This window comes from Scaptodrosophila lebanonensis, unplaced genomic scaffold, assembly GCF_003285725.1.
Source record: "Scaptodrosophila lebanonensis strain 11010-0011.00,11010-0021.00 unplaced genomic scaffold, SlebRS2 tig00001415-arrow-pilon, whole genome shotgun sequence".
Taxonomy (NCBI): Eukaryota; Metazoa; Arthropoda; class Insecta; order Diptera; family Drosophilidae; genus Scaptodrosophila; species Scaptodrosophila lebanonensis.
Genome location: NW_022060742.1, coordinates 7,170,563 through 7,189,095, shown reverse-complemented (window position 1 = coordinate 7,189,095; position 18,533 = coordinate 7,170,563). Strand labels below are relative to the sequence as shown.

Here is an 18,533-nt window from a genome sequence, read left to right as displayed (position 1 = left end):
TAACGTAAAAAAGAAAAACCAAACCAAAAAATTTAAACCTAATGCCCAGAAACATTGAAGTGAGTGAGCGCTTTGGCTGCCGCAATGCCGACAGACTCATACACTCAAAGAGTCGCACTCATACACTCAAAAATACAAACGTCAGCATCGTCGTCGTCGCATTGACGTAATAGCCCGCCGCCACCAGCGTGAATACATATGCATGAGTGCCTCTCTGTGTGTGTGTGTGCGTGCGTTAGTATGGGTAACAAAAAGAACAACTATATAAATTAAAATTAACACGAAAAAAAACCGAATGAACTGAAATGAAATAAACGTAGATCGCCGGCTGCTCGGAATGAGCGACACAGGCGGCAAGCAACATAAAAATAAACTATCAAATTGAACTTTGAGCGCAATGGAAAATGCCAAAAGCTGCGTCGCAAGAGAGCGCCTCTAATTGAGCGAGCGGCGGTCATTAGAACGGTATTAGAACTTGAGCTACACACAAAGCTCAGCCGGCCTTTTCGTGCGAGAGAGAAAGAGAGAGATATTGAGAGAGAGGGTGTTTATGAGCTGAGCTGAGTTGCGCGCGCGACAAAAAGGTTTGCCAAAAAAAGAACAACCAAAAAACAAATTATGGCAAAACAAGAGTATTCCCAAAAAGCTGTTTAAGATAAGATTTTTTTTAAATAAAGTAATTCAAAACATACACAAATGGGACTTGATTTTACTAAATATCTGCTCACTGATGGTTTTAATATTGCAAATATTGTATGTATTTCTTGGTTAAATATCATCATCTGCATAATTAAAACAATATTTAAGAATGCATCCGACTCGATAACGTTGCTTGACCTATCAAAATAGAACTAAGACTGTGAAATAAAAATATAAAAATGTGTATAAACTACTCTAAAGAACTGTCTATTTAAAACAAATTAAGCGATAAGCGATGGAATTTTTTACTGCACAGAAAACGGCCACTCTACCCAGCTAGACAATATTAATTCTAAAATCTGCCTGAGATGATTTGTCGTTTTGTTTTTTTCAAGCAATTTGTGCGCCTTTATCTGCTTTGTTTGTCACATTGCAGCTGATCGACAAAATCAAAATCGAGTTTTAAACAGCCAATCAGGAATACCCTTAGAATGTTGGAGCAAAAGGCGTCGAGAGCGCGCGCAAGTGCGCGAGACTGGGAGAGTGGGAGAGCATTGTCGCGAGTTGCGACTGTCGTGACTTGTAGCTGAGCAGCGTGTATTCCAAGTAAATACATTATTTGTATGCGTGTTGTTGTATCTGTGTGTTTGCCCTTTATGCTCACTTGGAGCGCCGTTGCCTGCCTCTATCTGTATTTGTTTTTGTAATTGTATCTGTATCTGTGTGTGAAGAACAGCGTGTGAGCATGCGAGCGTGTTTTTCTACACTTTGCTTTTTTAGTTGGCCACTGTGTGAACACAAAATCAAATGAGCGTGTGTGCCAGTCAGTCAAACAGCCCGAGCGAGCCGCCTAGCGTGTGGAATACAAATCCCAAAATAATTTTAATAATAAAATTGCGATAAATTGAAAAATATCGAAAGTAAATACAGAACTAGCTGGCAAAACTAAATTAAATATATCAGTGCTAAATTCATAAAAAATATAAATGTGCATGAGTATAAACCCGAGCACGTGTGCGGCGGCAACTTAAAAAAACCCACTTCAGTGTAAATGAAGAAAAAAACTTAGCTCGTGCAAAATAGCAGCAGCAGCGACAGCGTCGACGACGACGACAACAGTGTTTGTCTCTGCCGCGCGTTTCTGCTTTCGTACCTGTAATTGTGTGTGTGTGTGTGTTTGAAAAATAAGGAGAACAATAAAATATACAAACAGCTATAAAGCACATTGGAAGCAGCAGCAGCAGCAACAACAACAACAATACGAATGCACACGGCAAAAGCAACGTAAAACAAACAGCAAAAAAAACAAAATCAGCTGACTCGTGCGCAGCCAGCAACAACAAGAGGAAAAGGAAAGCTCACTCTCGCGGCAAAGAGAGCACACAATTGCATCCTGACTATAACGGAAGCTTGCGCTCGCACATTTCCGCATCCTACGACGACTCCATTTCGTTGAGAACATCGCGACCTTTCGAAGTTCGAAAGCGCGCCACTCACCGCATACGTAGTTGTGTGTCTGTTTGTGTATTTGTGTGTGTGTGTGTGTGCCTGTCACATGCGCGCTCAGCCAGCATAGGCAGAGGCAGAGGCAGCGACGAAAGCGACACCCACGACGCAGACGTCGCCGAAGACAGCAACGAACAGCCACAGTCACAGTCGCAGTCGTCAAACAGCAGCAGCAGCGAAAGCAGCAAGCCATACACGAAAAGCGCAGCGATTCACACGTCTGGCGTCGTTGAGCGTAAAAGCACAGTTAGTAGCAAAATACAAAAAATTTCGGTGAACCAAAAATATATACCTATATACATATATATTTAAAATAAACAAGGACAACACTCAACACGTTTTAAAACGCCCACAAAACGCGCAAGAAACGCGCGCGCGTGCCCGTCAGAATCATCGGAAAATTATCAGATAAATAATACAAAAAGAAAAGTTGTGCCCAATTATTTTGCAAAACCTGCTCGTGTGCTATTGTGTGTCAGCGTGTGTGCGCGTGTGTGTGTCTGGGCGTGAGTGTGTGTGTCTGTGTGTTGGTGCGCTGTCAACATTTTTCATCGATTTTCCTCGTGCTACGCTCTACGCTGTGCTTTGTGTTTTGCGCGCCGCCCCCTCGTCCTCGCCCACGCCCTTGCCATCAGGCAACGTCGTTTACTCGTTCGGCGCGCGACTCAAGTCGTCCTGTTCCTGTCGTGTTTGGCTCAAGCCAGCGCGCGCGCTCCACACACCATCACCACCACCCCCAGCAGCAGCAGCAGCAGCAGAAGCAGCAACAACAACTATAATAATAATATCATCATCATCATCAACATAATTAACAGCTGTCTCTGTCGCACGCCGGCGATTATATTTTCGTTATATTTTGCAAATACATAATTGCAATAATTGTTGTTGTTGTTGTCGTTATTAATTATTTAAAACTCAAACTGAACTGTTCAAACTGTTTATGCCATATTAGTGCTTTAAAAACTGTACAATAATGCAATATTTAAATAAAATTTAGTAAAAAACTTCGATGCCATTATTTTCTAAACCTGTCGAACAGATAAATTAAAAAAACAGAACTCAACTAAAAATAAAGAACAATTTAAATCAGCAGAAGTAATTAAAATATATACGAATATATATAAAACGCATCACTGTCGCGGCATTTTTCATGCACGAGGAAGACGCGCGCAAGAAGGTCTTTAAAAATAGCGCAATTAGCCAATAAAAATAAAATAGAATTACAACAACAAAAAGAGAAGCTACTACTACCACAACTGAAAGCAACTAAAAAGTAACCAAAAAGTAATGGTAGAAACCTTGAAAACGAAACTAAACTAAATTTATAGTATAAATCAAACACACATCAAACTATAATTCGAGCAGATTTCTTTTAAAGTGTTTCACAAAACACATTTGTTGTTAATAAAACAAAAAATTGTTGAATGAATTCGCGGTGCCTTTATTTATAGCCAAAACAGCTAAACAGCAGCATAAATACCTAAGCATAACAAATACATACACAGCATAAAATATATACAAAAAATATATATATTAGCAAATAATATAAGTTTAAATATCCATGCCTATATAGCAAGCAATAAACGTGCAATACTTAATGTTTAATTAAATTAAATTAAAATTAAAAACCACAAAAATACAAATTCATTTTCAATTGTGATTCGAGGCGCATACTAAACGCTAACAAAACGCAAAGTTAACGCACGCAAACAAATCAAAATCAAAAGCAGAAGCTGAAGCAGAAGCAGTGAAGAAGAGGGAGAGTGAGAAAAAAGTGAGCCAAGTTGTTGTTGTTTACATTTTTTTCTCGTCGTTATTGTTGTGAATCCTAAAATTAAAAACAAAGCACCAACAAGCCAAAGTTGTTAAGCAAAAGAGAGAAAAAAAGGCAAAAAAGTCTACAATTTAAACTATATTTCAAATATTTCGTGTATAATCACAAAATTGACAACATTTTTATGAAAAAATGAGCGACAGGGAGCGATCGTCCCCAACACTGATCGAAACTGGTTTAAAAAACTTAATTGGCGGCCGTGATGGAAACTATCCACTGATCAGCGGCATAAATGGTGAGTAAATGGAACAATTTTCCAGATTCGTTGAAAACTTAAGAACATGTTCAGATAAAGTCACAAAAAATACTCTAAAGATGGATTGAAAAATACTTATTATTTTTATTATTTCGAATTTGAAAAGAAATTTCAAATGCATTTCAAATAAAGGTTGCTATATTTTGGTGGAGAAATGGTATGGATTGAGATATTTATGGGTATTTCTTTTGAATTAGTTGGGCGATAATTTTCGAAGAAATTTCAAATACATTTGGAAATAAAATTTAGATTTGAAAATTGTAGACCTCAAAAATTAAATTATAAGTAAATATTTTGAAAACAAATTAAGTTGAATTAAAATAGAAAATAAAATATATTTAAAAAAATAATTCTTTTTAAAAAAAAAAACACAATTTAAGAAATAATTACAAAAAAGGTTAAAAGTATAGTAAAAAGGAAAAATAGTTCTTTTGAGTATTTTACGAATTTTTAAACTTTCAACTTTCAAGTACAATATACAATTTTATCAAATAAATAGAATTTATACATATGTATGCCGTAGGTCCAGACGGGCCTTAAGATGGCATTCTAAGGCAATAATAAATAGAATGGTGAAGAAGTAAAACAAAAAGGCAAATAATTAGAAAAGATTGGTAAAAAGCAGATGCATAGAAATTCCAAGACAATGCTCAGTTAAAGACAGCTGCTGTTCCACTTTTATAGTACATTTTTTTTTTTTAATAGCTTTTCAATGCACAAATCTCTGCCTTAAATATATTGAAAATGCCAAATAAAATGTTCCGAAAAACAATCACTTTCTATGTCTCAACGTCTCCGCGCGGCACTTGAAGTAATTTTTCGGCTACCCATAATCATAAAAAATGTTTTAAAGGCCATAAAAAATTTAGCTTTTTGATAATGCCGTGCAGTCGGGCCGGAAATGGAAATGTACATATACTTATGAATACAAGTATAACTTCAAACCGTCCAACCACGTGCTCTGGCGAGCCATTAAAATGTATATGCGCCAACCCCACCCAGAACCCTTCAAAGTTGAAATCCGAATTAATGGCAAAATAATTTTGAAAATGTGCGCATAAACCAATTTCTTGTATGCCTCTCTCCTGCCTGTCTATAAATCAATGTGTAACCGCAAGAGGAAAAAATAAAATGCTGTAATGGCTGCTGCTGTTGCCACTGCTTTTGAGTTGGGTTGGACAGCCGCCGAAAGTTGGTCAGTTGGGGCTCTAGAGTCCTGTGTGCCAGGCATGCAGATTTCCTTTTTCCCCCCCCCCCCCCCCCCCCCCCCCCCCCTCCCTACATCCCAACTGCTGAGTTGGACCGTGGCTTGAGCACGTTTTTCCCCCAGATATGTATGGGTGTAGCCTTCGCACACCTGCACCACCTTTGCGGTGTCAGTGCAAAGTACGCGCAACGTCAACGATTTATAAATCTAATAAATGATAAGGTTTTTAACCCATGATGACGCCAAGGGCATCATATTCGTGCTACAGTTTCAATGCGGTCTGACGCGAGTCAAGTGGACAAGGTTAAATTGTTCATTTATTACCCTCATTAGTTTGAATGATGGGTAATAGTTTAAAGACGCCTGAAAGTATGCTAACTTGTAAGCCAACCCCTTGGCTGTTCAATTTTCAAATCTAATTGATTATGATTGATATATGTGCATAAATAGAATTGATTGGACAGAAGCAGAATTTAATAAACGCTTCGTACTAGCACAAGTCAAAGATGCGGGAACTATGTTTATTGCAAATTACATCAATGTGATGATAATGCTCCAAATAAGTCTGTGGATGTTGAATGTGAAAACAATTTGAGACCGAAAGGTATGTTAGGTTGAAGAAAAAATAAAAATCAATAGATATTAAAAATAAAAAATAAATAAATAAAATTATAAAAAATAATAATAAATTATTGAACCAAAATAAAAACCCAATAAAACATAAAACTAAAAAAACTGTTCATTACATTGACAAATAACGCAATATAAATTAGAGACATAAATAAACTAAATTAAATATTGAAGAAAAAGAATAAGAAATGAAAGCTTAATAAGCTTAATTCTTCAACAAAATGAATTTAGAAAAGGCGTTTTGAAAGAAAACGTTTTGCCTAAGTTTAAATTTTTTGAAATAGTATAAGAAATAGTATAAATAGACTTCTTTGTTCCAAGTCGTGAAATTGCAGAAGAGAAATTGTTGCCATATTTGTTTAGAAATGGTTTATTTTCCAGTTTTTCCTTCAGATAGAAGAGATTTCATGAAATGAGTAAGCATTGTATAAATTTTACGAAAAAATTTAGGTATTCTACATTACTCAGCTTCAAAAAGAAGTTAAACCTTTGCCCTGCTCTTAGTTTAAACTGATTTCTCAAATATAGGTATTCCTCTTAAAAGTCAACTCTGAAATCTACATTTTCTCGACTCTTGCACACGACAAGGTCCTTTTGAGGACGCATAACTTAGGCACGAAGTTCGCATAATCTGGAGTGCGCCAATTGATAAAAAATCATCATCATTTCCAGCATTTTCCAAACAATTACACAGCAATTTTCCAACATTTGCTGCGCACCCCTCCACAGACCACTAGATTGTTTGAGAAAAGCGCCGCCAGCATATGGCTTCGAAGAGCAACAGGGCAGACAATATGAATTCGAATTGAAAGCATTTTTTCTTAAATGCACAAAGCGAAACTGCCAAAATGCAATCAGCACCACCCAACCACCCCCTCTTGAAAAATTGCCACAACGTAACAGAAATCAATAGCATAAAAGCAAAAGGCAAAGAAAATGCCATTAAAAAGTGTCATAATCGGTCAGCATAATGAAATGCGGTGCGTTGGTGAGTGTGTGTGTGTGTGTGTGTGTGTGTGGCTACAGCTATGCTGCACCACCCCATCGCCCAACCACTCAACCGCATAACGTGCCTGTTTCGGTTTTTATTTTTTGTTGTTTTATAAATCGATAAGCGGAAACCAAGCAATTGCATTCTTTGCCGAACCTTCCACCTTCCATCCACCGCCAACCGCCATCCACACAGCCACAAACCATTTTCCCCATTTAAGCACTCATATCATTTTTTTAATTTATTGTAGCATAATTTTTGAGGCTGTCGCATTATCGTTGCGTATACGCCGCATGTGTTAACAAGCGTTTGATTGCCGCATTAAAACTTTGTATATACACTTATATGTACACACGAGTATGCTTGTATATTTGTGTGTATGTTTCAGAAATAACACTAGTTAAATACGGCATAAACAAGCAGCGCGTCTAAGGCTGATAAGTTCCCGTAAGTAACAATATGTCGGGCAGATAATACGCTGCGTATCTGAGACTGTGACAGCGTTTTCTTTTTTATGGAGGTACAGTCAAAAAACATTTTGAGGGAATTGCAGCCAACTTAGGAATATTAGAAAATACATGCTGTATTTATTTTCTAACATGGATAAATGATATATGATTTTTAGATGGAAAGACCTTAGATAAAATTTATTAATTCTACAATTGGGCATTCGAAGAAGTGATCATAAAATAACTTTTGATGGACAACTTAAATAGACGCAGATAGATATAGGCAATAGAGAAACTTTAAGCAGCCCATGGGATGCCCATATCTAGACCATGGATCGACCATAGATAGACCATAGATGGAACATAGATAGACCATAGATCGACCATAGATGGACCATAGATAGACCATAGATAGACCATAGATAGACCATAGATAGACCATAGATAGACCATAGATAGACCATAGATAGACCATAGATAGACCATAGATAGACCATGGATAGACCATGGATAGACCATAGATATATTATAGATAGACCATAGATAGACCATAGATAGACCATAGATAGACCATAGATAGACCATAGATAGACCATAGATAGACCATAGATAGACCATAGATAGACCATAGATAGACCATAGATAGACCATAGGTAAGCCATAGGTAAACCATAGATAAACCATAGACAGACCATAGATAGACCATAGATAGACCATAGATAGACCATAGATAGACCATAGATAGACCATAGATAGACCATAGATAGACCATAGATAGACCATAGATTGACCATAGATTGACCATAGGTAAACCATAGATAGACCATAGATAAACCATAGACAGACCATAGACAGACCATAGATAGACAATATGGATAGGTAGAAAGATCATAAATATACAATTGACAGATCATAGATAGACCATAGTTAAGGCATATCTAGACCAAAGATGGAACACAGGTAGATCATGGGTAGATCTTAGATATACCTCAGAGAAACTATACAGAAACATTAAGCAGACCACAGGGTGACCATAGATAGACGACAGATAGACCATAAGTGGACCATAGCTGTACTACGGGTATGTAAAGGATAAGTCAAAGGTAGACAAACCATAACATTTAAAAACTATCAATAAACTGGAGATAGATCAAAATCTGATCATTAATAGACCCTACGTAGTTTCAAGATAGTTTAAAAATTGTTTTTTTTTTTATTACATTTTTAAATAGAATCTATTGACATTTTTTCTTAGGCAGAGTTGCTTTTAATCAGTTTCTGCTGTACTTAACTTCTCGGTCAACTGATTGAGATAGCAACCAGCACGAGTACATGAGTATTAGAACTGTACTACCCAGTCTTACACATGTGCTTACCGATAAGATTGTCTTCCTCGTACAACTGACCAAAAAGCAAAAAGAAAAACAAAGTCAAATCACTTGGTTGTCTCCATAAATTGTTCAAGTGTGGGCCATAAAAATGTTGTTCGGACCAACGAGCATTGAATAAGCGGCAGATAAGCCCAATAATCATTAAAGGCTAGACAGTAGGGAGGGGGAACTGGGCAAAAGGGGAGAGGAAAGAGAGAGAGAGAGAGTGGGGGCGGGGAGTTCAAAAGGGTCGACTCTCTTCTAAATGACAACTGCTCTTTGATTGGCATTCGTTAAATACGAACACAAAACAAAAACCACAATTAATGGCCCGCAATTTATCAGCACTAGACAGCTGCCAAAAATTTGCAACAATGCAACCGCAACAGCAACAGCAATAGCAACAAAAACGACAACAACAATAACAACAACAACAACAGGCAATAGCAATAAAAGTTTTGTGAGTACAAACAGCTTGTAATTTATGTACAAATTTTAATTAAAATAAAATAAATTTGATTGTATGCCTTTTGTCGCTGTGGCGGCGGTTACAAGCCATTTAACTTGTTGGTCTGCAAAATTATGAAATTCAGTCAACAAAAATAATTTAGCTATGTTATACATATCGGTACATGCGGACCAGAATAAATACAAATAGGAAAGAAAGAAAAAGCAGCAGAGACAGGGAGACAGAGGCTGACAAACATTTCCAAGTGGCATTTAAATGCAATTACCAAACGCTTGACTTGACGGCTGTGTGCCATTTTTGCCATTTTTTCGCTAATGTTGTTGCTCATGTTGCCGTTGCTATTATTCTTGCTATTATTGTTGTTGTTGTTGCAGCTCTTGTTGAGTAGACCAAATGTCGGACTAGCATAGTATGTGTGAGTGCATGTGAGTGAATGAATGAGTTTGCCATCTTCATGTTGATATGCAATTATATTCGATTTGCATGTCAACGTTGCATAAAATGTGGCGCTCAGTTGTTGGGCTGGGTTTGGAATGGCATCACAAATAAAGCCAAAGTCGACACATACTGTAGTTAATGCTTAGAAACAATCAATATTTGTTAATGAAAAATCTGTTTAATACAGAAAATTACATTTGTTTCTGATAAGCCGTTCTAATGTCTGTTTTCATTTCATTTTGCTGACTAAAGACTAGAATCGTTTTAGAAAACAAATTAGGGCAAGCAATGGTATGTGGGCCTGTTTTTTAGGGCAGTATAAAGTTTTGGCGTTAAAATGATGATTTCATCAAATTAATGGTTTTAAAAAGTTTCTCTCTGGCTTGTATGTTATTTTTATTAAGCAATCTATATGGGGTCTGAATAATCTTGCCACTAATCATCCATAGCAGTAGTTCTTGTCGATTATCAAGGAAAGCAGGTCTATGAATCGAATTTTTTAATAATTGCTTCTGACCCACAAATCGTATAAGCTGCGAGTAGATGTCGGTCAAAGTAGGAAGTTGAGTTTATACCCCAAATAGAGTTAAAATCTGGGCTTAATCTTGAATATGACATATTCATTATTATTTAGACATATTCATTTTTATCAATGAAGGTTAAAGTTTTACTTCGTTGAGAATTGAGAAGAAACCCCTTAAAGTCCATTTGTTGGTCCGTAGATTAATCTTCCCATTAATTTCTAAATATCTTCTCAAATAACAATGAAAATAAAAGTTTTATTTCGCTGAGAAATAAGATAAACCCCCTCTCTATAGTTTAATCTTTAAGCAGACTTTTAAGCATATTCTTGATTAATAATTGAAGTATTCATTTTGAAGGGGTTGAGAAGAAACCCCTTAAAGCCTATTAGTTAATGAAGAAGAAATCGCTCTGTAGTTTAATCTTTCCATAATTAACATTAAAAATTAATTAATTGAGAAGAAACTCCTTAAAGATTAATCTTTCCATGTGTTTCTAGACTTTTTTTTCTTGATTGTGTATCAATTGCATTCATTTAAGTGCTTACTACTGTACTTGTTTGCAGTTGCTGTCTGTGGCAGTAAAAGGGACACATACACATAGAGAGACAGACAGACAGACAGACAGGGAGACAGAGAGACACACGGCAATTTGTTGGCAAAAATAAACAACGTTCTGGCTGCGCGTGCTACACAAATTATGATAGTGCTCGTGTTTATCCCAAATTCCAAAAATCGGAATGCCTGACGTGCCGATTGTGCTCCGCTCCGATTTTTAAATGGCAATTAACATTGCTGTTTGCATCATATAAATGTATATAGTCGGTGCAGTAGTTGCTGTTGTTGTTGTTGCTGCTGCAATTGCTGATTGCAAATTAGCTGCTAATCACTTGTATTGAAAAATATTTGTTCGCAATCCGTCGTATGACATAACGGCGTCCACATTTACTGTCCATAGGTCGCACGCACGAGTGTGAGAGAGTGATAATGGAAATATGTAAGTGCTATACTCGTATATATGCAAGTTCCTTCTGTTGTTGTGCGGAATGGGGTGTGCAGGAAATTGCATTTGATAATTGCACTGATATGCTTGAAATATGACAATTTTGATTACAAATCGTAAAGTGTGCTGATTGTGTGTTTGTATGTTTGCATTTTTGATATGAGACATGCCTCGAGCATGCGAAATGTTCGACACAGGGATTAGATAATGCACAAACTGTGTAGATATTAAATTAATACGAGTAGTTGATTTTATCGACAAGTGTTTCGCAGAGTGAGCAAAGTTCGAATGTTTACACAAAATGAGTTGAAGTGCAGTTTTCAGTGATGTTTGGCTTGTTACAAAAAGTTTCTACAACATAACTTTACACATTTACTGTGGAAATAATTTTAAAAAAGCTTTGCGGAAACTAATTGAACATCAACATCAGATTTTCAATACTTTAGAAATGTGAGGCGAAATGGAAGATCAATTATGGGAAGCTAAATATTTAGGTATTTCTTATAGAACATCAGAACAAATCGCATCAGATTTTTGTGCTTAATGCGGCTCATATTTAATAATCAGCCTTTGATATAACTTTCTACTGCGTATATTTAGGGATTTTGCGAATCAGATGTGTAAGCATCAGATCAAATCAGTCTTCGACTCCATTGGAACATATATATTTTTAGTTTCTGGTGCATATATTTAAAGATTTTGAGAATCAGATGTGTAAGCATCAGATCAAATCGCATCAGATTTTTATACTTGATATGTTTCATGTTTAATAACCAGTCTTCGATTCCATTGCAACATATATATTTGAAGTTTCTAGTTTTAAGCGTCAGATATGTATGCATCAAAACTAATCACGTCCGGTTTTTGCACGCAGATATATATCTAATCTATTTGATAATCTGTCTCCGAGTCTGTGCATATATTTTTATAGTTTTTTATTTATGTTTTTGAAGATCAAACCCCTTGAAAAAGTTATTACAGAATTTCTCAATTTTTTTTAGACTGTTCGATCAGAATGAATTGTACGACTAAAGTCCAACTGTGTTCATTGAACAAATCAGTCGGGGCGAACATTTCAGCAACTGTTCACGAAAGCATTCCTTATTCAATATAAAATTTGCTTAAAAGAGGCTGGTAATCTATTTGCTGTTTAAATGATGGGGTAAAGTGCAACTCTGGGAATTGATTTGTTTATTTTGAAGAGTTTTTATTAAATACATTTAACAATTGTAAATATTTGAGTAACTGAAGCTGTCTAAAGTTTAACTAGAACTGAAATCTCATTTATATCATTGCCTTATGTTTCGCAAACAAATGTAGTTCATGAGTAATATTTGCGAAAAAAATTATATTCTAAAAAAGAAAACAGCAAGGCATTTTATTGTAGGTTAACAATGTAGAATTGTGTGAATTTTAATTCTCAAGTGTAAATGGGAAGAGGCATGTTAGTTATTCTTATAAATGATACCATTTAAGAATAAATTAGCGAGGAACTCTGGGGCACACATTTACCCAATTGATACATATCCTCTCACATATTTCGATTCTTCGCAGTCCAATTTCAACAGACCCACAACTTGTATGAATCAATTGATAAGTCTTAGTCGCAGAATCTTGTTTATGTTTCTGTTGTTGTTTTTGTTTTTGTGGTTGTTGGCGCCCCACTGTCTTGCAATTAAAAGTTTTAATTGAAAATGTTCGATGCCTCAATGGTTTCTGTGAGAAATGTGTGAAATGTTATTGAAAATGTTATTAAAAGCGGTTCAGCTATGGGCTCCATAAAAATGATTAAGGGTTGAGAAGAAGAGGTAGGGAATGTGCTTCAATCAATTCGGGCAATGAAAGCGAAATGAAAATGTGAATGAAAATGTCTGAGTTGCGCACTTTTAATGCCAGTTTTGATGACAAAATGGCTGACGAGTGCCGGCTTGGCTGAATGGCTTTAATGACTGTTCAAATATGGGAAAAGTTAAGTGCTGCAAGTCTCGCAGCTTGACATAACATTTAGCGCATTACTCGTCCCATGTACATATACCTACTAAATAGTTGTAGAGTGTGCCTTGTGGAGTGGGATTAATAATTAAAGGGTGGTTCCCACTTTAAGAGATTATTGAGCTGCGATTTTAAATAAATAATTCCTCGAAATGTCGAGTTATAAATATTTCATGACTGCATTTATCAATGATATGCACAAACAGAAGAACAGCTTTGCATGACGCTTGATGATACATAAATAAAATACTTCCTAACGAAAAGAAGCATAATAAATGAACATAATGAGAAATTATAAGTTAAAGCATAGCCGACAAGTAAAATAGCAGAATGTATTCCCAACAGTATAATTCGAAATAACAAAAATTTACTCGAATTTAGGAGAATTGAGTTGAAATTGATTTCCATTGGATAATTGTTTTGGCAATCCATGCATTTGAGCATTGAGTTTATTTTATCTGTGGTTTCTCATATACATAGAAGCGTTTAGCCTTCGACCAAAGAAAAACGAAAGCCAATACACAAATATTTAAATCAAAATTAGCCAAAGGCAGAACTTCCATCAAATATTTTGAAATGTTATGTGCCCCCAAGCAACAGACAAACACATAAAATAAAACACACATACAACATGAAGCAAAATATATTTCAACTACAAATAATGCCATAAAAGATTCAAGAGTGCAGAAACAAAAACTCAATTGCCATTTTAAACAAAAAAGGCATGAAATATGAAATGCAAAACTCAAATAAAAATGCTATAAAAATGTTCTTTTATGAAAAAACAAAGAGCAGCCGTACTTATTTGCACACAGCTACATACTATATATGTACATACATATGTATATGGATATGCATATACATACATATATGTATGTCTCTAAATGTGTTTTCTGCATTACAAATTAAAGTAAGCGCCGTCAAATGCTGCCACGCCCCCTTTTGGGCGGTGCGTGACCAATTAAAGCGTCAAAACCTGACACACACACACACACACACGTGTATTACTTTATGTGTGGGCGTGCTTGTGCGTGTGTGTGAGTTTGTGTTTCTAATGTCCGAAATAAAAGGCGAATGCGCGCAACGTGGCGTATGCGCAATTTTCTCATTTCAACATTTGTATAATTATAATCAAAATGCAAATAAAAAGCAAACAAAAGGCGTTCATTTGGCAAAAAATGTTGCGACAAAGTGTGAAAAATGTTTTCATAATTTCTCTCAAATTAAAAGAAATAATTATCAAAAACAACAACAGCAACGACAACAAAGACAACAAAAACAGCTTGACACAGTGTGTGTCGTGTAGGAGGGGAACGGTGGGAGCCCGTCTCTTATACCTCTTTTCGTTTTGTTTCTATCGCTAGCGGGAAAATATCAAAAAATTGCATGCAAGCGTGTGAATTTGTGATGCCTAGCAGCTGATGGTAATTTTTTTTATTTCACTTCTCACTCCCCACTCCTTAAACCATACACTTCGCTCTCTTCTGTGCATATTGCGGTCAAACCATTTGTTTGGCTGCTATTTTAAAATGCCACAAAAGAACGCAGCGCTAAATTATAGAGTACGTACGCATTAGAGCTATGCATGGGTCAAATCAAGAAGGTGGTGGCCAGGTATTCAATCAATGTTTACTCTACTGATGAAACAATTACAAATGTAAAAATTGATTGAATTTATTCATAGCCTTGTTTTCTTTTTGCTGACGAGTCGTTTCAAGTTGGCAAAAGGAAATGATTCAAATGATTCTTTCTTTGAATTAAATCTTATTAGTTTAATTATATATCCAATATGGAATATTTAATGGGTGGCAAACCAATCAACATTATTTTAAATTATCAAAAAATAAATGATTTATTCATTCTTAAAATGAATCCTTTTTCAGCATCACTCACATAAAAAGTTTTCTCAATTAAGCGTACTTAATTGGTCCCAATTTTAAATTACAAATGAATCGACTATTCGGCAGCTATGATACAAGTATTTACTGGGTTATGCGATTCACTATATGTTGTATAATGAGTAGATTCGAAGTCTGTAGGATTTCACTTTAAATCAAATTGTAATACAAATATTATATATCAAATAAAATTTGTTTTAAATGATTCATTCCTTAAATTATTATTTATTACTGTACAATAATGGTCATGCAGAACTAAAGCATTTCTAGTCAGATAGTGTTGAAGTTAGTTTATTTAAAGGACATTTATGGGAATAATTACCTATTAATTATAAAGCAAAATTGAGAGCCATTAAAATTCCTTTCACTGACGAGGGGAACACCACACTTTAATAAGCTTTTTAAAAATCCTTTGACTGCGAATGATCAAAGGATTATTAAAAAGAATACCTTCGTTTGAAATTCTTTTTTATTGTATCCCTCTGACTCAGTCTAGACTTGATTGTTATAAATTTTTAATCCACTATAAATGTGTCTATATTGTGATATCAATCTATTCTATTTTCTAAGTGTGCTGACATTTACGAAATGTCAGGCCAAACCTCAAAAAGTCGCAAAACGCTCACATTGTTTAATCAATGCTGCTCAGTCTTTAACAAGCAAGTTAAACAACAAATGCTCGAACCCACACAACCATATCTGTATACTTACATGTATATGTATGTTTGTATGTGTGCGTATATGAACACACACAGGTGCGCAAGGACGTGGCAACAATAGCGCTAGTCGGCAAAACTTTACCTGGCAGAGCGCAACAAAAAAACCTGTAAGCAAGGTAGAAAAAAAATCAAATTAAGGTTAAATACCACAAAGCGAAGCGCACACACACACACACCATATATATATATACATATATATTTACAGTTAAATCCAAACTAAGCCAAAAGCATGCACACACACATCATACATGCCTCTATATAATAACAACAATACTACACACGTGCCGTTGCTTGCCTGTCGGCTGTCGGCGCCTGAAAGCAGGCAACACATTTTGGCATTTTTTCTGCTGCCTCCCGTCGTCGGCATTGTTGTTGTTGTTGCTGTTGTTGTTGTTTTAAAGAGGTTGTAGGCGTTGCCGCCGGAATTGTGTTGGCAAAATGCTGGACAGCAACAACAACAACAACAGCCCAAGTGATTGCAACAACAACAACTGGAAAATGAAAGAAAACAGCGGCAGGAAGCTCGAAACAGTCACGAAAGCTGCCTAAAACACTAAAAATACACAAAGGGAAAAAGAAAAGCACTCAGCAGGAGCAGCAATAATAACAACAACAGCTGTAACTGTCTGCCATTCTGGCGCACAACATTAATAACAAAATCCATAAATGAAATAATGTTGACTTCATTTGTTTGCCGTGCTCGTACGCTCGCATGACGTCAAAATGGCGCTGCCGCTTCGGCTCTTAGGTAGATTTGTGGTGGTATGGGGCCATAAAAATAACAGTAAACGAAATAAAAATATCGTCAAAGCGGCAATAAACAAAAGGGCGGACATTCGTTTGCGAAATGCCTACGAAAAATCGAAATACAATAGAAATACTTTGTTGAACTTTCTGCACACTCTCAACCCCGTCTGTATTCCCTAACTCAAGCGAGTCACCCACTAGCCCAACAACATCGTCTTCATCTTCGTCGCTTTTCGCCGTCCTCGTCTTCTTAGTGTGACTTCTAATGGATGTGCCACAAAGACACACAGACCTACATAATGACAGAGGCAACCAACCAACCCCCCACCACCCACCACAACCCACCCATCTAACCTCTGCCGCCCGCTGTTCAACCGGCTGTTCGGCTGGCCCGAACATGTGTTAGTTGTAAACAGGAAGCATGGAGCCGAAGCCAAGTCGACTAAAACGAACCAAAATAGTCGAATACTGAAATGGGGGAATGAAATGAAAAAAGTTTTGCCAAGCGAACTTTTTTAAAAAAGGAAAGAATAGAAGAAACGCAACGAAACCTTTCCCCACATTGCCACAGCGTTGGCCCAGCATGTTGCAAATGTCAAAGTAGCAAAACCCGGAAATTCGAAGGACATGTTCGAAAAGCTACTCGAACGCCCACACACACGGCGCGAGAGAGCGAGAGAGCGCACTCAACTGCCTCATGAACGCCCACATGGCGCTTCTACAAGTCTACAAAAAAAAGTGAATCTTGCGCATTACGCGCTTTTAGGCGCTCTCTCAAGCCCTCTCTCCAGCACTCTCTCATGCACTCTCTCAAACACTCTCTGAGCCTCCTTTGCGCTCTCGGCACAAGTCTCGCACTTTTGTTTGCTTTATTATTCATAGCGTGCGTTCTAATTGTTATTGTCTTTGTAGCCGGCAAAAAAACAGCACACACACACACACACAGACATAGACTCTCACACTCCCACACTCAGCCGCTCGTCTCACATTACATGTGTAATTGTAGGCGATTTAAGCCAAGTTAGCTTTAAGTTACTCGGTCTTGACAGCCGCTCAGTTTGCGTCTTCGTGTGACTTTTGTTAGTATTATTTTTCTAAACAACAAACAAACAAACATATCACTTTTTTTATCTTCTTTTTTGTTTGCTATCGCGCGCGTGCTTAAATTATTAACCAATTTTTTTTGCTAAAATGTTGAAATATTGTATGTTTTCGTACAGCCCGTCACGAGTTTTAACTTCAAATTGCGAATTTGTTTGCCTACACCACAGCGACCCGTGCAAATTATTATTAGCGAGTGTATTTGTAGTAGTAGTAGTATTATTATCGTTGTTTTTGTTGCTATGCACTATGCGGGCTCTGTGATGAAATACTTTTTAGCTGGAATTGTGATATGGCGGATGTTTATTTCTTGTTGTGTCGCAAGTCGATAATTACTATTAATATTTTTTGCATTATTCCTACTTATAATTAATCCTAAATTGCAATGTTAATATTGCTATAGCCAAAGGCTGAATTCGATAACTAAATCGAGACACTTTAATGTAGCAAGTCGATTACTTATTATCTTTTGTATTTTTAAATCAATATTTTTTTTTCGAATATATAGGTATTGTATTTATTAATTATATATATTTATTATACACACATATATTAATAACAGTTTATGCATAAATATTTATTTTTTTTTTTAAATTTATTTTTAATATTTTATTTTATTTTGTCAAACGAACTATTTTTATTTTTTGTTTTTTTTTTATTTAGTTCTTTTGTTTTTAATCAAATTTGAGTCATTTCATTGTTTTGTTTTCTTCCAATATTTTATTTTATGAATTTATTTTATTTGTCTAATTTTACTTGGTTT

The 18,533-nt window shown here is 36.0% G+C and overlaps 1 protein-coding gene across 7 annotated transcripts in view; it reads left to right on the top strand.

Annotated features, from left to right (window-relative positions):
• LOC115633027 (hepatic leukemia factor) overlaps nucleotides 1-18,533 on the top strand; it is a 116,510-nt gene that overhangs the window by 25,732 nt on the left and 72,245 nt on the right. For 2 of the 7 annotated variants that reach the window (XM_030530360.1, XM_030530357.1), the window contains exon 1: nucleotides 1,465-4,214. The exons of 3 other annotated variants lie outside the window; for them this stretch is intronic. In XM_030530360.1, the coding sequence (XP_030386220.1) occupies nucleotides 4,112-4,214 (103 nt within the window). In that variant the 5' untranslated portion in view covers nucleotides 1,465-4,111. Of the gene's footprint in view, nucleotides 1-1,462; nucleotides 4,215-18,533 lie in introns of those variants that run through there. 2 more of the 7 variants (XM_030530358.1, XM_030530362.1) reach the window with 2 other exon arrangements.